Source organism: Mastacembelus armatus, chromosome 23 (assembly GCF_900324485.2).
Source record: "Mastacembelus armatus chromosome 23, fMasArm1.2, whole genome shotgun sequence".
Classification (NCBI taxonomy): Eukaryota; Metazoa; Chordata; class Actinopteri; order Synbranchiformes; family Mastacembelidae; genus Mastacembelus; species Mastacembelus armatus.
In genome coordinates, this window is record NC_046655.1 from 10,960,742 (window position 1) to 10,981,355 (window position 20,614).

Here is a 20,614-nt window from a genome sequence, read left to right on the forward strand (position 1 = left end):
ACAAAAAAACTGGCTGTCCTGTCCAAAGCATGCCTGATGACCACTGTGTATTTAGTATCTTATCTTTCTTTTTAAAGGAATGACCTGTTAGACAGGCTATATTATGATTGAAAGGGGTGATATTGCCGAAGATGAAAAATGCAGACTTAACAGCAAGACCCAAATGCATTTGTCACCGTAAAAAGCCCCCATACTGATTGATGAAGGCACAACAGCTGGCAATGCAATGAAAACTGAAATGAGGATCTATATTTTTTGGCAAAGTGCAAGACAGTCTTAACGCTCTCACAATATTTCACCCTAATTCACACCTTTTCTCTCATTAGATACATGATTAATAATACCAGTTTATAATGTAGAAAATGAGCCTAGTAACATAAGCACTTTGCATCATTGACAAACTATGCTATACTGTGTTGACACACCATTGCATCTTTTAAATCTTAATTAAATTGAATACATCATTTTAGCCTGCGTTGTACATTAAAATAAATTGAACAAGCTCTTCTGCTACTTTTTGGTAATATTTTAAGATGTGTTGAGGGATTTAAATAAAGCACCATTCTCTTCTGCACTGTGATTCATTCTGCCTGAGTCATTCAGCACACGTAGGGTTAAAGTATAGCTGCAGCGTCTTACTGCAGTGTCTAAAGCATTTGGCTGATCGTTACTGTAAACTCCAGGAGAAAAAGAAAAGGGGGGGAAAAAACATCTCTCTCTAATACTTCCTTTTTTCTTCCAAAAATCCTTTTTATTGCATTTATAACATTTGGCACAGTACAAATTCTTGGTGCTTTTACAAGATAAACCTGTAAAGATCGACACTGACCTTTTTTTTTTTCCCGGGTTTTGTTAAAGAAAGTCTTCTCTATATAAATATTTTTCTCATCACTGCATTCTCTGTAGCATGGTGTAAAAATCACACAGAATGCCCCTTTTTAAAACAATACTACCCTCATTTGTCAAAGTCATGACAGCATCTTAAACAACTCATTGTTTTAAATAGAAGTTACAAGTTAGAAAATAGTTTCAATTTCTTTTTAATATATGTTTCTCTATCACCAGCCCATGGTAGTTTCAATTTGTCCATATATATATATTTATTTATAAGCATGTACAACAAGAAATCATCAGTCTTTTAAGTTTCACGCTGTACAAAAAAGTAGTTCCTGTCCTTTTTTCGTTGTGCATTCTATTGCATGATTTCATAAGGATAGGACAAAGGGGGCGGGGGACAAGGGATGGGTGGGAGCTAAGGACCTAGGGAAAGGAATAGGAGCCTTTTAGGGGACCTTTTAAATCTGAGTCTCCTGTACCTTCTCCTTGGTGTGAGTTTTTATGACAAACGGCTCAGCCATTGCTGTGATGGTGCTGGGCAGGGTTCGAGGCAAAGAGTTCCCAACATTGTTGTCTGTCCATTTAGCCCCATGGCCAGATGGTTTATAGGTGTTATATTTGGGCTTTAGAGTGCTGTAGTCCACCTTGTGGGGGCTGTAGTCCATTTTGTGTGGACTGTAATCAAGTTTAGGTCTCTGAGTGTGTGGACTGAAGTCAGACTTGAAGGCGCTGTAATCCGCTTTGTGGGGGCTGAAGTCAGTCTTGAAGGCGCTGTAATCAGTAGTAATCTTATGGGGGGTGTAAGGGTCCTTGGGTTTATAGGTAATGTCAGGTTTCGATCTCTGGACATTGTAGTCTGTTTTGGGTTTAGGCTGAGTGCTATAATCAGACTTATATGGGCTGTAATCATCTTTAGGTCTTGGGTGAGTGCCAAAGTCGGGCTTAAATGGACTATATTCAGCCTTAGTTTTAGGCTCTGTATTGTAGTCTGATTTTAATGGGCTGTAGTCATGTTTAGGTTTTGGTTGGGTGCTGTAATCTCGAATCTTGAATGGGCTGAAGTCAGTTTTCTGTCTAGGATGAGTGCCATAATCTGGTTTGAAGAGACTGTAGTCTGTCTTAGCCTTTGGGTGAGTGCCAAAGTCTGGTTTGAAAGGGCTGTATTCTGCTTTAGGCTTGTGAGTGCTGTAGTCCTGTCTGAATGGGCTGTACTCAGGTTTTGCTCTATGAAGGCTGAAATCTGGTGTAGATTTGTGAGTGCTGTAATCTTGGATGGATTTATGGCTACTGAAGTCCATATTTGGCTTATATGTAGTATACTCAGCCTTCGGCTTGTGAAGGGTGAAATCGGGCTGGGGTTTGTATTCGGCCTTGGGTTTGTGAAAGCTGTAGTCAGTCTTGTGGCTAATAAAGTCCAGTTTGTGTATGTTGTTATGGTCCCGGATTTCAGGCAATGTAAGAGCTGTCTCTTGAGCTGCAGATGCTGGTGGTGGAAGGTCCTCCTCATCCACCTGGATAATCTCCACGGTGCGGGCAGCTGCCGCTGTGCTCCTGTGCTGGTGGCGCTTTCTCAGTTTGTAGAAGGCGATGAGCATGACTGCAGCCAACAGTGTCACTGCCACAAAGCATCCTATTATGATCTTGGTGGTCTTCATTACTTCGTCTAGGCTAGGGCCAGATTTGCCTGGCTTTCCAGTGGCACCTTTGAGTCCTGGCACTACAGATGGCTTAGCTGCACTTGGTGGGCCGTCAGTGTTTTGCAGCAGCACAGTTGGTGTGGAGATGAAGACGGGCTGAAAGACGGAAGGAGAGGCAGTTGTGGTTGTTGTCCCTAGGCCTACCCCTCCTCCTCCTCCTCCAGCTACCCCAGCCCCAGCAGCAGCAGCTGTGGCTGTAGTGGTTTTAGGTTTTGGCATCTCAGTGGTTGGCCCCAAGACCTCCACAGTCACTGTGGTAAAGTAACTTAAGTTTGATGTATTAAGCTCAGCTGCACTCACGTTGAGGTAGGCTGAGGCGTTGGAGTTCCCAGCTGCATTGGACACCATGCATGTATAAGTTCCTGTGTCTGCTGCAAGAACATTTGAGAAGTTAAGGGTACCATCATTGAGGACTGATATTCTTGGGTGACTAGAGGCATGTGTCAGAATAGTCCCATTGGGTAGGAGCCAGCGCACTGAAGACATTGGGGCTGTACGGCAACGAAGGTCAGCCACTCGCCCTGCTGAGATGTTCAAATCTCTTGGTGCATCAGCAATAAAAGGTGCAGAACACTGGACTGCAGCACCTTCACCCCGGTCCACCTGGACTAACTGTCGACCTCTCATGCTGGCGGGTGAGTGACAGCGTCCACAGCAAGTTGAGTTAGTAGGGATGTACTCCCTGAGCCACCGTGCTAACCATACAGCCTCACAGCCACAGTTCCAGGGGTTATGGTGGAGATGGAGCTCTACCAGGTACCTGAGCGGTGAGAACAGATCATGTGGCACTGCGCTCAGATTATTATGGGCAAGATTAAGCTCCACCAATGAAGATAGGTCATCAAAAGCGTTGCGCTCTATCACTGAGATTTGCGAGTTCATTACCCATAGCTTTTTCAATGAGCGCAGACCTTTGAAGGAGCCTGGCTTTAACTCAGGGAAGTGATTTTCAGAGATCTCCAGCTCCTCCAGGCCTTTGAGGGGGCTCAGATTGGGCATATCACCTCTTATGTTGCACATGCCCAGGTTGAGGTACTTGAGATTTTGTAGGCCCTCAAATGCTCCTTCTGAAATGTACTCCAGTTTCCTCAACTCTCCCAGGTCCAGTCGCATGAGGGAGGGCACCCGGTTGAAGGCATAAGAGGGAATACTCTCAATGGGGTTGTTCCTCAGCCAAAGTTCTCTTAGTTTAGACAAGTACTCAAAGGCCCCACTGGGCACCACTGTCAACCGGTTGTCAAACAGCTCCAGTGTGTTGAGGCTGGTGAGTCCATTAAACGCGCCCACCTCAATCTGCCGTATGGCATTTCGCCCAAGCTGGAGCACCTCAAGGTGGTGCAGGTGGCGAAAGGAGTCAGCCTGCACCGCCTCGATGGCGTTTTCCATTAGATTGAGGTGTCGCGTGTTGGCAGGAATGCCAGGGGGCACACGGGTGAGGCCACGTCGGGTACACACCACCTTCCCTTGCTGATTACTGCAGGAACACTGCGGTGGACAGCCCTGGGGTCCTTGAGACACTGCCGCCCCCGCCAAGGCCAGGGAGGCACTGCTCCACACTCGCGCCATCAGGAAGACTACACAAAGCAGGGCGGCTTTCCTGGCACGATGCACAGCTACCCGCCCCAGGAGACTCATGATGTGGCACATTCATAATTCAGCATCATCTGGGGGGGAGGATGGGGTGTTTGGGGGATTTGGGGACAGGGAAAGTAGCTGGTAGACTGGTGGTAGTGTTACAGGGACCAGAGTAGTCAGGGATAAGAGAACTTAGGAGGCCTAAGGGAGAACATGGATTTGGGTATCTTCTAGGGGGCAAGAGGACGTGACCTGTCCTCGGTTAAGCAATGCTGTTTTTCCCATGAACTGTGCTCATGGACAAGGGAGGGTAGAGAGGGTTGGCTTTTTTGTAACATGTGTATGAGAGGTACATGATGGTAAACTAAGCAACCAAAAAAGTATTACATGACAGAGGGAGGGCAGGGTGTTATAAATTGAAGCATATAGGGGTTGAAACACTAGACACCTACCTCACGTTATTATTACAGGTCCTTGAACTGAGATATATAGCTTTCCTCCTTTTTGTAATCAGAAAGAGCTGTGGTACTCAGATCAGATGTATGTATATCCAAGAGCAGCAAAGAAAGCCTTTTTTTTATACAATGCTCTGTCAAAGTAGGCTCTAATGCCAATGAGCTTTATAAAGATGAGCCCTTTTGTAAATCCACACATCCAAAGAGAAATGTTCGAAGGCCCTTAATGTTCTTTCTCCCTTTCCTTGTTGATTAGAAAAAAAGAAAAAGAAAAAAATGAAGATTGGAATCCAGTCAGGCTCCCAAAGCAGCAGTGCTCCCTTGCTCTCTTTTTGCTGTCGGCTCCTCTTCTCTTGCTTGTCCTTGGAATCCGACAGTTGATCCCCCTGCTAGACACCTTACCCAGTTCTCCATAGCATAGACAATCACACACACATGCACAATTTTTTTTGTGCACTGAAGCCAACAGAGAAAGGACAAAAAGAGGGAGGTCGGTGGGGGTAGGATAGAAGAAGGTTGAATTCCACTGTCCTTTCCAATGTTCTTTGCCTTTTGTTTATGATGGTTAGAAGAGGAGGTTGACAAGTCCTCGAAAAAAAAAAAAAAAAAAACCGACCCCCCCCCCTCCTCTGTGTATTCCTCTGTTCACTTTTTAGTGGTCAATCAGTTGGACAGTTGGTGAGTCTGACAGCCCTTTTTCCTCTCTCTTGCTTTTCACCTTGCTCCCCTTCTCAATGTAGCGTCGTGTACACTTGTTTCTTATTGTTTTTTTCCTCGTCTATGAGCACTCAGCATGGGTTGAAAAGGCTAGGCGACACACACTGCCTTCATTGCTCCTCTTAACTAGCCACACGCTCCAGCTTCGGCATCCGCGTTGGCAACAGCAGCAATTGCAAATGCACACACACCATCCCTGCGAAAGCACACAGCAGCAGTAGCGAGCACACACAGCAGCAGCTGCAGCCTGCCTCCCATGCACTTCCCAATAATCCGTCAATTTCTTCAGAGGGGGAGTAGGGTGGGGGTTGGAAGGGGGTGCTGGGAGGAGTGGGGGTGTTGTAGCTGGGTTGATCGAGGTGGGTCAGAGGAAGGAGGGGTGGTGCGCAGTTTTTCCCTCCTTTCTGGCTTGTTTCTCTCCTTGTTTTGCGGTTCTCTTTTAGCTCCCTTTTCTCGTGGTGATCAGCACCCCCTTGCTAATGCAGCGTCCGACAGGGAAGGCAAGCGCTGAGCAAGTGTGCGGCTCACAGGCGTGACGTTAACAGTAACGTCGATGTGGAAAGGATCTGTTGTAGCAGCAAAAGAGAGTGTGCGCTGGTTTGGATCTCTCTCTCTCACACACTCTCTATTGCTCTCTCTCTCTCACTGATTTTCTCTCTCTGTCCCTGCCTCCCTCTTGCGCTCTGCAGTGTCCTGAGGTAGAGATCTATCTCTTCAAAAAATAGTTGGCTCCTTCTGTCCTCTACTCTTTTTTTTTTTAATGCTCACATTCTGTTGTCTGTGGTTTGGTGTAGCTCAGGGGAAAATAACGCCAAGCAAAAGGTAGAACTGGACAGTGGCATCACCACAGCAACCAGATTTTAACCCCCTTGTCCCCAGCAGTGATCCAGGCATTCCAGCAAGTCTGGTAGAGCTTTCCAGCATTGCTTTGGTGGGAAAGGCAGGCAGATGGGACACTGTTCTCTCACTCTCACTTCCTTCCTCTCTCGTTCTTTGCCTTATTCTCTCTCTCTCTCTCTCTCTCCCTCTCTCTCCCTCTCTCTCCCTCTCCCTCTCTGATTTTCTTTCACTTCATCTCCTCTTGCTCTCTCACTCTTCGTTTTGTCCTTTAGTGAAAAATAGGGGAACATGAATGGACTGCTGACGCATCCTGCTCGGAGCAGTGCTTTGGTTTGATGCAGTGTATATTGTGCATTAACTCCCCCCATCCACCCCACCCTCTTCCTCCTTGCTGTCTTCCCTTCTCTGCTCACTCTTCATCAGTCACTGTGTCACTCTACTTCATCTCAAGCTGTCTTTCTCTTTATATACATTCTCCCACAAGCTCATATTTGCATTCATTTTTGGCACTTTTTATACTTAAACCCCCCTCCCCATTATAATATATGCCTTTGTGGGTAGTTAGCGTACTGTAAAAGGCAGCCCTTAACCCTCAATTTGAGCACGAACTGTATCTCCAGGAAGCACACAACCATAAAGGTCATGTAAGGAAAGCAAGCAGGAGAAAACAAGACATGCTTTACCTTCCTGCTGAAGGAGAAGAGGCAAAACAAATGCACCCTACTGTCCCATCACCCCTCTATCTCCAATGATTTGTGCAAGCCTCATGTCCATTAAACTTGGAAGCAGTGTAGGTAATTGATGGTTGGTAAAGCTAGCTGTGACAGTGCTGCTAGGTGTGTGCGCACGTTTGTGTCTAAAGAGTAAGCGTGTGAAAGGGACAGAGGCAGGAGACGAAGCACGGCAGCTAGAAAAGGTCACTGCCTGTAGTGCAGTATGTTATTCCCACTGGCTCAGGTGTATAGAGCCAATTCCTGTTTTATACACACATACACACAAAAAATTCTTCTTAAGTTTACTGCAGATGAATAAGAATGAGTTTCAGTAAAGCACATGTAACACTAAAGTGGCAGTGAGTGTTTGGGGCTGGGGGGTGGGGTTTCTTAGGTTAAGAAAGAAAGGCTATTTCCTTTCCCCTCCACAGGGATTCCCTAGCAGCCTGGCAATGTGGAAGGTTATATCTAAGGTGTGTTTTGTTACTTCATCCCCTTGCCTACATTCAAACAGGCATGAAATTGCTGGATGTGTGGCTAATGTACAACGTTTCGTTGATCTGGTGTCATTTATGCCAAGTGCAAATGAAGGCTTGTGGTTCTCTGCATCATTATTGATGAGAACAATCAGATGTAGTATCGTGTGCATACTGGCACTGCTAGCTTTGTTTATGTGTGGGATAATTCCTTTGCACTGTTCTTTAGGTTTGGTATGGCACTATTTGATGAGCAAGTGACCCAGAATGAGTTCAGATTGTATTGAACCCACCCAGCTCCAGACTATCTATGCATCCCAGACTATCTTACCAAAATCATCTTTGACCAGTGTTGTAAGGGCAGCTCTCTCCTCTTGGCTCTCTTCTTATCTATTTCTCTTTCCTTCCCTTTGTATTCTCTCTCTGTTTTTGTCTGTCAGTGGACTCTGCTTTTTCACTACTAGTAAAGCCTTGGTCATGGCTTGCCAAACTCTGTAATGCTTCACTGATCAATAGTGGTTAACCCCTTGCATTATAGTTTGAACTTGAATGGCCAACATGGCCTGATGGTTGGCCAAATTCCATATTACATGGTAAGGTTTGTTTAAGGTCACTCTGATTCTGATCTTGAGATAAAACCTTTCCATTTCAGTTTCCAGGAATTAATTTCATTTTACAGTAATGTATTCTGACAGATTACATGTAACACACACAAACATTGGCTCAACTATCTTTAAAAGGACATTCCTTGGGATGATGCATCCTTTACCCCTTTACATTAAAATTTTTAATCACCACTAATCACCATGCTTACCCTAACCTGAACCTTAATTTGATCTTAACTCAAAACTCAAGTCTGAATCCTCAAACAGTTCTTCTTTCTTTCCATCTCCTCCTTGTCCTCTGTGTTTTGGCAATGTAGATACTCTTTTTATACTGTTGTTCTCTCTCTTTGTCCTTTGCTCTTGCTGTGCTGTTTCCTTTTTTCCTTGCTTTCTCTTCCTCTGTCCTCCCCTCTGTCTTCTTGCCTTCACTCCCCTCCTCTAAATTGCTACTTCCTACAGTGTTTCTCTGGACTACAATTTGCAGGCCAGAGTCAAGTTAATTGTGTTTGCTTGTTCAGGATATGTTTTTTTGTCTCTGTGTGCCAAAGTGTGTGCTCTCAAATGAGGTCAATATCAGGTCAGGGAAGTTAAAGACACAGTAAAAGATGAGTGTTTTCACTCTTTTTACCTCTTGCTCTGGTTTTCACTGTTTGAGCTTCACTAGCAGTGTTTGTTTCCATACTAATAGGCTTCATTATGTTGAGCTGTGTTCATACTGGCTGCCAGAGTAGGGATTAGCTTTAGCGCCATGTTAGCTGGAAGCAGAAGAAAGATACTGCTAGGTTACCGCTATTAACCCGATCAGCAGGAGCCAAGATAGCTAGATAGAAGGAGATGCTTCATATGTGTTTGGCAATGTGTTCTTTTACTTGCACCTCTTGAATTTTTACCATTTAAACAAAAAAAAAACCAAAAAAAGCGTTTTTACAATTACTGCCGCAAATTTTGTTTATATAAAACACAAATCCTGTATGCTCTATGTCACTGGCCAAGCCTGTGATATAACACCATGTATTTTCTGTCTTTATGTGTTTCTCACCATATGCTAATGCTCCCCATGTCTTGCCCTGGTCAGCTGGCTTCATTAGGATTCATGGAGCATTCTTGTATGTGTGTTCATCGCAGTGTTGCCTTGCCAACTGCAAGGCTGTAAGAAATGGCTGTACGTTTCTTTTTTTCCTGAACAATATGAAGGTAAAAAGATAGTAATTCACAGTAGAGAGAGCAGCTAAATCTTTTTGACTTTTAGCTCCTCAGGAGCACATGCTGTCTTCATTTAGATCCAGCCCTCCCTCTCCCTTTTTATGTTTTTAGCTTTGTCAAAACAAAATTCCCGACTAGTGAGCTGTGACACAATTCTCATGTTGGGTTGTTGCATTACTTGTTTCAGTTTACTTGTTTTTAATATAGGATAAAATTGGACTTGTAAAAGTATTTTATTGTGCGTAACAACAAAAGCCTCGTCTTGTCTTGCTGTTATGTAGCCTTCACCCAATAATCTTTCTAGATCTTAATATGATTAAACCGCTACACCATGTCCTGGGTAGTTTACTTACCTGGCTCATAGACGACAGCCCTGTTTTGTTATTCTCAAAGTAGACACTTTATTCCCTTTGTCACTCTGATGCCCTTAACCTTCAAATATCATCCTTTTCCTGAAAATCACTGGAACAATTACCATCTTTGCAGTGTCATTTTTATAAAACTGTTAATCCCAGAATCTCCATCTGGGAGATTATTGCAGCACTGTCCAATAGATAGAGGTTGTGTGTGTATGCCAATAACCTTTTTTTCCCCCAGTTCTATGTTTGTGTGTTTGTAAAACTGTCAGTTTGTTATTTTGCATTTTGCTGTGTGGTTTGTCATTGGTATGTGGGAACAGTCACTAGACAATATGGCATGAATGAATTCCCCATGCCAAAAAGAATAAGGGAGGTAGTGAATGAATACGCTTTCAATTTGGATTTCATTACTGATAGTTGCCCGTCTACCTTATCTGTATTCAAATAATGATCTGCTCATCTTTGTGAACATAGTAATGAGAAACAGACATATGTCAAGTGTATTTTAAGGCAGTATAAAGAGTAATTATTGTAATGCAACCTAACATTTCCTTGTATACCGCATGTGGCAGAGAATGGGTGGGAGGTTGTGTATGTCTGAGATGCATTTTGTGTGTCTATTCTCTAATGCGACTACTCAGCTTCCAGCCAGTTATTTTTCCTGTGTAATATCCTCTGTCTCCCTTTTTTCCCCCCATACTGGGGATTTGAGAAGCCAACCTAAGTGTGTCTAATCTATGAGCGCAGTCAGCACAGTGTCAAATGTTTAGTGCTGATATACTTGCAGCCTCCAACAATACAACACTTCAGTAGCTGTCCACCCAAGCAGGTAGGAGACAGTGTAGAATAGGGAGTGTTGAAGGTTGAGAAAACACACCCAAATTGATGTTGACATTATTTCTAAACTAATATGGAAAGACTCAAGGAAAGAAGTAATACCAGAAAAAGCTTATGTTTTGGGTAAAGGAAAAAGCAAACAATGGTGGAACTGGAATATAGGTCAAAAGTGAAAGTAGCCCCAACACACACTGTACCCACATACTCCACCTAACCATTGATTCCAGGCCCTGCAACCTTGCTTAAATGTGTATTTTGTAGCAGTGCAATCAGGGATATCCCTTGGAGGTATGCTACGCTGGGGGCCAACATAGTCCTGGCAATGAAAAGAGGAGGGGGGGTGAGGGAGCAGGCAGCACTTTCTAAATTGAAGTCAATAACACAGCAGTCCGTTCTATCAAAGCCAGTCCTCCCACACAGTCCGCTTACAGTCACTAAGGAGAGCTGAGGGTAGGATGTCGATTGAGTTCTCCAAAGTACAACTATGCATGGTAACATGTTTGTGTGGGTGAACACATATGAGTGGAAATAGTGGTGTCAGTGAAGAGAGGCGTGGCACTAGCACTGTACATCAAGTACTGTTTAAAAATAAATAAATAAAAGAATCATCTTCTCTTTCCCACATGCATGTCTGACAGTTCTATAACTGAATATTGAATAGACGTTATCTAAAATTAATAATAAATGCAACAAACAAATGACTTAAACAGACTAGACCATGAGCCTGCTGCATGACGGTACTTTTATTCTACATGTAGCTGAACTCTTGCTAATGCAGCATATCTGAGGCACACATGCACAGACTGCCTTATTTTTCCTTTAATCCCTTTTTGCATGTTAGCACTTCTACATAGCTGTGGAGGATTAAAACTGGTACGGTTGGCCTGCCCTGAGCAAGGGTAGGAAAGGAAATTAGTGACTGATTGAGGGCAGACATCTGGCTTACATGAATCCTGCTCTGGGTGTTGATGAATGCATGGTAATCTTACATACTTTGTATATGAATCTGATGGCAACTATAATGGATACTGACACTTCCACACAGCATGGAACAGGCATGATTTGTTTGCAAGCTAGTATTTTTGCTGAGGCAGACATTGATAGGCTGAAGGTTTAATACTCTGCTCCCTGTAGTGTGCTGACATGCTTATTTGTTATTTTCAGTCAAATAACATTTTTATAAGGAAAGCACCTTTATGTCTCAGTTTCTCCAGATGGTTAGTTTTTAATGTATATGTGTATATGAATACCACTAGTTTTTGTGCAATAGAACCTGTTAGCAAAAGGTTGTTCTCCAGATGGATTCATGCTGCAGCTGCCATGAATTATTCCAGTGCCAAATGGTTTCTACTCTTACCCTGGTATCTGGTGAAAAGAACTGCACACAGTTACACATGTTCGTACTTTCATGCTTGTCAGTGATATAATGCAGTTAAATGTTAAGGTTTTATGTGTGTGATTTCAGAGGGGAAGGCTAAATTAAGTTTGAAATCATTCATTATCCGCAGGGCTCTTTTACTTTTTACACAGTATACTAAAAGTTGTAATCTTTTAAATTTTGTAGCTCATCCGGTTTACATGTTTTAATTCTGTCATTGTTTGCTGGTAGATATTTTATAGGCCACTGCCTACTGGTGCTACAGTGTAGGTCACTTGCACCCTAGTTGTTTTTATTGGTGTATGGCCCAGTTATTTTTTCCATAATAACCCCCCCCCCCCACACACACACACACACACACTCATATACATATACACTCACACTCTCTCTCTCTCTCTCACACACACACACACACACACACACACGCACACGCACACAACTGGCTTAACACATGGATGAACAGTGGTAATTTCCCAAGACAGGCATTGATTTCACTTTCATTTTCCTGCCTCCCATTGTTTGACATTGTGCTGAAAAGTATAATTTTGGCTTGAAAGCTATAGCTTTATTTCAGTGCCTCATACTGCATTTTTTTTTAATTTCAAGTGATTGTACAATAAGGGAACCATATTTAGGCCTGGTATTTGGGAGGGGTTTTTGACAGACAGTAAATGGTATTGATTTTAATAGTGTTCAAATAAAAATAGTATTCTTACTCTTCAGATATGCAGCAAGTAAGATGTGTAAGTTTCTACTTCTGTAACATCTCTCTCTCTATAATGACATATGGAAATCTTCTATATTCTCACAAGAAATTCTTAACATTCTTAACCAGTCAACATAGGAAGTTGTCTCTAAAGTTAGCTTAGATGCGTTGTAGGTTTATTGAGGTTGTCTTATAGTTAAACACCCTGCCAGCAAGAGTGCCTGCATTTTAATATGCAGGTTTTGTCTGGATATGGCTCTGCTGACTTCACTGTCTAGACACTCCTCGTCAAGGGTTGCCATTTGTTTTTTCTTGTTGCCTATCACTGTTCTGCCATCCATTTTAGTGGCTCGACTGTGCACTGCAATAAATGACTGAAAATTGATGAAACCATGGAGACACATTGGTTTGAATTATCTTTTGAGGAAACAATTGAGCTCTACTCTTATTAATTCAGCAGAAATATCATGAGACAATAACCTGTGGGCATAAGCCTTTACTTCTTAAAAGATGTCCCACTGGGTATTCAAGCAGTAAGTCTTGCTGGCCACAAGATTGTTGTAACTCCGTGATGCAGTAGTAGGGTGTCTGCTTTTGCCTGTGGCCACTTTGTTGAAATTGAATTTTGTGAGTGTGTGTGTGCGCTGCTGCCTCTTTTGCAGTGAGTGTCATCCATTCCATTTTTAAGCACAATTGTCATATTGTACACCTGGTGGTATTAAAAGCTCCCCTGGAGGAAATGGTGCATTGTAAGCCAAATCTATCAAGTACACAAATACATACTGAGTATATGTGGTTACATGTGTTTATCTGTCAGGTACAATGCATATTTGCTGTTACACACTCCTTTTCAGTTACATACATGTACACTCGTGTACAAGTACTTGAAAGTCTTTATCACAGTGACTGTTATTCATTATTGGATGATCATATTTGAAAGGACACTCATGTATGAATAGAAAAGTCATTTTCCAGCTAGTACTGTGATACGTAAGAAACACGTGTAACCGTAGCAACAGCACATGCCAAACATGGCAACTGCAGAAGCCTTAGAAAGTTTTTATTTTAATTTTATACAACAAAAGATGATAAATGGTATCTGTCAACCTGTGATAAACCTACATTGACACTCTAGTGACATCACTTGCCTGAAGGATGTGTTAGATGCCCTTTTGTTCATGTGTCCTCATGAGTGACATAACCTTCCTGCATATTGTACTGGGGTGTTTTATAATGTATTGAGCTCTGAATAAGCCATGGCCTATCTCCACATGCTTCACAATCCTGCATGAGTTGTCCATGAGTAAAAGGAACCGCTAAGAATGTACACAAGCCCTAGAGATGCTGTAAAAAGAAAACACACAGTCCTGACTTTGATTCATGTCTGACTCACTCGTGAGAAATAAAACTTCGTAGCTTCTTTTCAGTCTCCTGTTTCTGACTTTGCTGATACTCTCATCAGAGCAAGTCTGTTCTAAATTAGCAGCATCTGCATTTATGCACTCATGAGGCAGAGAGAGGAGGAGTAATGGGAGAGAAAAATAAACTTTAACCTCCAACTCTTTTTGCCATTTGTGTCCCTTTCCCTGAATGGCAGTAGACAACAGAGCAAAGGGTTCATCTGAACAAAGTCACAGAGGAGAGTAGTGATAAGCTGATGCTTTGTTGTGTGCATACAGTATGAGGACTAGAAGCACATTAAGTCAAATATAATACACCCCATCTTGTTATATTTTTGTGGTATGTGCAGATGTGTGGTTCACAAAAGTGTGTAAGCTGTAAGGAGACATAGTGTTAATATGTCCTACCCCAAAATATGGTCGAAGCTAAAGCCAAAACAAGCAGAAAAAACTCATAACTTTAAAGGTCAGGATGCCATTAATCAGTGCAGTGTTGTTCAAATGTCTATTCCTCTCTATGACCAAATATCCTTCACTGTGGCTAAGTTGAGGAAATGAAAATCCACAGATAACAACACCCACTTAACCTTCCATTTCACCAACATGTAACAGTGCTCATAGTAGCATGTTCCTGAAGGTAGGCCCTTAAACCAACGCAGGTGCAGGGTGAATCCTGTAAAATTTACAATGATTAGATTAACTAGGTAGATACTAGTATTGTCAAACTGGTTGGTGTTCCAATTGAAGAAAGAAGAATAGAGGGCATATCATATTTGCCAATAGATTATCATTTGCGATGTAGCATCTGCCTAACTGCACGGCTCATCAGTATACCTTGATTAATCCATTCATTGTGTAGTACACAGAAGTACACACCATCCACCCTCCATCCCCTATCTCAGTTGTTGATTGTCAGTTGCCATTTCTGACTAAACATACCACGGCGTTGTTGCTCATTGTCTTGACCATAATTTACCGCTTAAAACCAGGAGGCATATTTTTACCAGAAATAGAACTGTCTTTATACCATCTATTTAAAAATTAGATATGTAACTAGAATAAATGCAGTTAGATGAAGCAGGAATGTCTTTCTGACTCCTGGCAGCCTTTAACCTCCAGTGTCAACACTTTACAGTACTACTAGTTTATAGCAACCTGGAGTACCTCTTCTGTAGCTCGTCTCCACCAATTTTCTCACACTCAAACTTTGAACCACTGCCTAACAACTCTCCAACCAGCCTAGCAACCGGGCATTGCCTCTCGTTTTGACAAGCACACAGAAATTGACAAAAAGCCATGTAGAGAAATGCCTCTGTTGGCTCTTTTCCTCCCCCTTTTTCGCTCCCTCTTTTTCTCACACTGTCAGCACAGACAGAGTCTGGGAGGACAGAAATGGCTTTTTGAGTGACACAGGCTGGCTATGCCATTTGCCGTGTCAACTGGTGAAAGAGAATAGAAAAGGAGGTGCAGATAAATGATGATGGCCTGACCGTGATTGTTCCATGCCCCTTTTGGTTTTCATTTTGCCATCTTTTACCCCTGAGGTCACTGAAGTCCAAATAACGTTGCTGCAACACCAGTAGGTGTAGAAGTATTTTTCATAGAGCTATGGATTTTTTTCTTTCTTTCCTCAGCTGTAATAAAATGTTGTCTTTCTTTGTTTTATTATTTTTCTCTATGGGTAGTTTTTTAATGTGGTACTTATTGTTGAAATCTCTTTAGGAAGAAGTTAGAATTTGGTTTGTTGCCCTAAATTACCAATGGATTATAAACCAAGCCTCATCACATTCACATTGGCAGCATCTGTCTAATTTGAAGTACCAAGTTCCTTTCTTGGGAGTAGCTTTTGTTTTGAATTGAAGAAAAAGAAATGTGAATTAATTTAGAGTAATCCAGTTTCTGCTGTTGTCAATCAGTCCACATCCTCCAGTCTTCTGTGTTTGACAAGAATCCAGCTGGGCTTTCTCCAGCTCTTCTTCAGTGCCCCATTAGCTACAGTTGATGGTGCACTGAAATGTCCAGAAAGGAATCATGTAAACTCAATGTTTTCCCTACAGAGTATCTGTGGTCCACAGTTGTATTTGGTCATTGCAGCCACAGAATCAAAATTTTTTAAATTATAAAACCTTAAATGAATTTCTAAACTCAATTTACATGTGAGAAGTGAGCAGGATTTAGGAAGTTTAAGCAGAAGTATCTTTAGTTTTTGTGTTTTCTTTCCCCACCGAAGATTGTACCCACATTTTAAACATCTGTCTTTCTTACAGTAGTAAAGCCAAAAGATGATTCTGTCTGTTCTACTTTCTTCTTCACAAAATCCCTTTAATGAGGCACTGGTTGTATATGGTTTTGTTTGTTATCTTCACATATAAGTGCAGAGCAACCACTGTTTCGCCCTAATAAATAATTCTCTTCATCGTTGAAAAAAGGCATGCCAGATGATTATGTTTAGAGCCTCAGTATAGCAAATTAGAGCAGACAGCCTAACACATGGTATTAGGCTGCATATGATGTGGAGAGAGTAAGTGTACTGTACTGATAATTGTTCCCACACAATACACTGTCCTCTATAGCTACCAGCTAGCCGGTTCTCTTAATGGATTTATTTATGTATTTATTTGGTTTCCCATTATGTGTGCATATGTATGTCTGCTTTTACCTTTATATATAAAATCGAAATAATTAACTAAACGAATAAAACACAGCAAGTGATATTAATGCATAAGATGGTCGTGCACAGGTCATTTCACCAAATTATACTCTGTACTTTACCAATCAGGTGAACTAAATAACCACAGTGTTCACATTTAGCTAGCAGTGTCATTGTTGCAGGAAAATATCTGCTTTTCTATTTAACCAGGGTGCAAAATCGGTAGTAAAAACATGTCATTATTTCCTCTTTCTCCATGTCTTTGTTGCTGCTGTACTGCTCCGTGATTGCAAAATAATGGTCAGGCTTTATTGGTTATGTACTCCAAGGTGTGTATAAATGGATTTGTGGGAAAGCAATGCTGTCATTTTGAGAGGTAATGTGGTTTAATGCCCTCTCCAATCATTTTGATCACCCCCGAATGTGCTCAATGTGGCTTGACTACTCCTACGAAGATTTCATTGCTTCATACTGTGATTTGAAGATTTGGACACTTACCCCTCATTGCTTCCCAATAAGTTAGGGCCTTTAGATGCTAGGTGTCTCAACCCTGAACATAATGTACCTTTTGGAACTAAATGAAAAATGCTTTAAAATGAAATCAGTGTCCATTCCAAAGAGTTTTTCCACATTTATTTCCATTTTGATCTCTAGTTCTAGATTGTGTTGACAAAAATGGAAACTGTTCCAAAGTAATAACTTTTGCAAAGCTGAGTGACATTTCTTTCAATAACATAGAGCCCAGTTCATTTTGTGTTTTTCCATCTGCAGCCACACACCATCCAGTTAAAGGGAATTATATGATATTAGTAATATTACAAATGTAGCTCAATATTCATCGACCGGGATGCCATGTCACCCCTCTCTTAAAAATGAGATAGATTGTAGTTATTGCTGTTATTGATTTTAATAACCAGGCTGTTAAGGTCCAATGCAGAGTCTCAGCTACATCTTGTAGTGTGTGAGGACTATGCTGTTCCCTCATCTAGATAACAAAGGATCTATAAGCTAATTTAACTAAAGGTTCAGCATGATTAGGTTTGCTGACTCTTTCAGTTGTTCCTTTTTATCTTGTGATCTGGTCAAATACAGTCAGTTTCATGATATATACTTTGCACCCCATCAAACCTGATACATGTAAAAATGGTCTTAATTCAATATGAGGTTACAAAACTATGAGAAACCAGCTAATGGAATAAAACATGAGGGCTCAGCAAGGTGCAGTGTGTTAACGGATCAGTATCACGCTTCATCTTAACACCATTCATCCTTTAGGCCCCATAGAGAGAGGCTGACTGATGTTGATTCTTGAGGGTCATTACATCACCATAGATCTTGTATTACTCAATGTCACTGAAGCTTTCACTGTGTTGGGATTTGTCAAACTTATAGGGAATCTAATTGCTTATACATATAGCGGCCCTCACAAATGCAGCTCAACTCCATGGAAGACCAATTTCTGCTGTTGTTTTAAATCTATATTTTCTCAGAAATCCCCCTGTGGAGCAAACCTAGTTTGATCTCTGAGTGAAAGGGAAGTGATGCCAGTATAATAGATTTAAAAACACTGCTTCCTACCTGCATCAACTGTAAACATATCACTTATTCAGCCTGTTCCTTTCTGCTTTTTCCATCTCTCTTCCTTAACCCTTTCCACCAACTTCTCCTTTATTCACTTGCAATGTCAATGTAGTAATGTAGATTTAATTGTGGGGATCATGCTGGTGTGCCTGACCACTAAAAGCCCTAACAATCTGAAAAGCAGGCTTTTCCCCACCCTGCCACTGACAGACATCAGCCTGCCACCGACAGTGATGCATGTAACCCCCTGAGCTGCATTGATCACCCTGGGACAGTGACACACACAAACACTTGCCTAGTGTGCACGCTGTCCCTATTATAGTGTTTCAGGCAATGCTATATATATATATATTTCTCTATTGATCGATCAATATAGATATAGCTAGAGGTTTGACTTGTGTAACAGCCAAGAAGTCTTATCTGCTGGCAATCAAAGTTTATCTACCTCTCATCAGATTTAAAAGAGATGGACTGTTTGCTGCAGAGACAGGTGGCCAGGCTGAGGTAAAGCACTCGAAATTGGAATACTGAAGTGTACTGATGTTAGTTTGTTGTAGTGGCGGCTAAAAGATATTTCCTCAGTGTAATTTCTGCTTTAACTGTAGAATCTGGGCATGTGAGGAATTAATGGTCTGAATCCCAAAATGGTCCTTCTGCCTCCAAAGTGTTTAGACAGGCAAATTGAGGCACCATTCAGCTCTGCAGTGAGCGCTGTGGACAACATTCTGTAAGGCCCATCCTCACCTTACAGCACACTGTAAAGGGAGAGCTGCCTTTCTTTTTTTTTTTTTTTTTTTTAACATGAGCTCTGTCTTCTGTGTTTACTGTGTGCAATGTCTTAAGCCTTTCCAATCTGTATTCCAGATCAGCCCATTAGTTTTTATTTTGCAGATATTGTCCCTCGCTCCTTCCCTCATTTTCATGATGCATAATGTTAGATGTTGATAAGCACTTACTTTGAAATAATGCAGCATATTTTCCCATGGCATATTTTAAAGTTGCCCCCTTGCAGTATTCACTCGATCAACATCTCAGACATAGCTGTGTGTTGTGACCCCGTAGTCCAGTTAGTTAATGAACCAACCTACTTTGCAATTGGTTAATGCCAGAAGTTTGGCCCTTGGGCTAGAGCTTATAGCTGTGCTGCACACTCACCAAAGCAGGAACAGTCAATAACCCACATCAACAAGCATCCTACTGGTTTAGGTTAGCCAATAGGAAAGTTTCCTCACTGAACCCCTCCATTCCAAAACCTCCTGTTTTGGTATTGCTGATAAAGTAGTCTGTTGCTCCAGACTTTTAAAGTATTATGTTTTTCATAGAATGACATCCACTCATTAACAAAAACTGTAAATGTCAGCAGGCTATTATCTTCAGTTTTTATCTCAGGGGGAGAATGTGTTTTGCCTGAAACATGACTTAGCAGCTACCAACTCCCCCAATGTCTTTTAAACATATATGTAACATTTTAGTGTCAGCAAATCAGTGGTTGCTTTCTTATGTGGGGAAAAAGGTAAATTATTAGGCTAATAATAGTTATAATAATAATTTCATTTAATATTTGTATAGAGGTTTTTTAAAACATTCACAAAATGCTTTGTAGTAAAACCAAAGAATGTCAATAAAAGCAGTAGTTTCAGTGCTTTCTACCACTGTTTGTGGTGTTTTACCCTTTCTGGCCCTTATTTCTTTTTGTACTGGGGGGGTCACACAGGTCATCGGTTTTCTGACTCCTCTCTCTTTAACAATGCCCACAGCACTTCTCCCCATGTGAAGATTTTTATTTTTAATTACAGGCCCCATTAATAGGCTATTTACATCCCTGCCTGAGCTACACCATTAAGTGATCAATAGTGGTTTGTTTAATTCATTTTTCTTCTCTGTCTCTTTTACCCTCTTTCTCTTTTTTTTTTTTTTTTTTTTTTTTAAAGGTGATCTATATTTATAGATTTCTCCTGGAACTGACTGGCCCCTTCTCTCTCGATTCGACCACAGTGACACGCTAACACATTTAGCCATTTTATTCCCAGGAATCCCTGATGTGATGCAGTGAGATAGGTACTAAACAAGTGTAGCACTTAAGAAAGAGTGTTTTTTGTTGGAGTTAGGACTTTTATCAGTGGGATGTCCGGATAACTACACCTAAAAAGTGGCTATCACTATAATCAAAGAGTTAATGTTTATTTTGAGCGATTTGGAATGTGCCCTTGTTTTCGGGCCATGTTATGCTACTGTGTTCCATTAACAGCAGTTTATGGACCTTAGTAATGGCTGTGCACTATTGATAATGGACTGTGGGATGTTTGTTAGAGGGGAAATGCAGTTGTATTGTATGTGGGTGTGTGTGTTTTTTTTTGTTTTTTTCCCCCAATCAAATAACAGCCCGCTTCTGTTTAAAAAGTTTCAGAGTGTTGGAATATTTACTTTCAGCACCATTTTTTTTTTTTTTTTTTCAATCTTCTCCATTTCCGAGCAAAGACTACACAGCATGGACAATAACTTGTAGCTTCATATTTTTTCCCACTAGCACTGTCCACAGTTAGTGTACCTTCACAAAACAGTGACAGCTGTACAGAGATGTTACT

At 41.5% G+C, this 20,614-nt stretch overlaps 2 protein-coding genes across 2 annotated transcripts in view; one reads left to right on the top strand and one right to left on the bottom strand.

Annotated features, from left to right (window-relative positions):
• The window catches only part of snd1 (staphylococcal nuclease and tudor domain containing 1), a 145,817-nt gene that overhangs the window by 64,744 nt on the left and 60,459 nt on the right, over positions 1-20,614 (top strand). The window lies entirely within an intron of this gene.
• On the bottom strand, positions 800-5,132 carry lrrc4.1 (leucine rich repeat containing 4.1). Its single transcript, XM_026326507.1, has one exon. It carries the CDS (start codon positions 4,179-4,181, stop codon positions 1,296-1,298), a length of 2,886 nt encoding a protein of 961 aa, XP_026182292.1. The 5' UTR covers positions 4,182-5,132; the 3' UTR covers positions 800-1,295.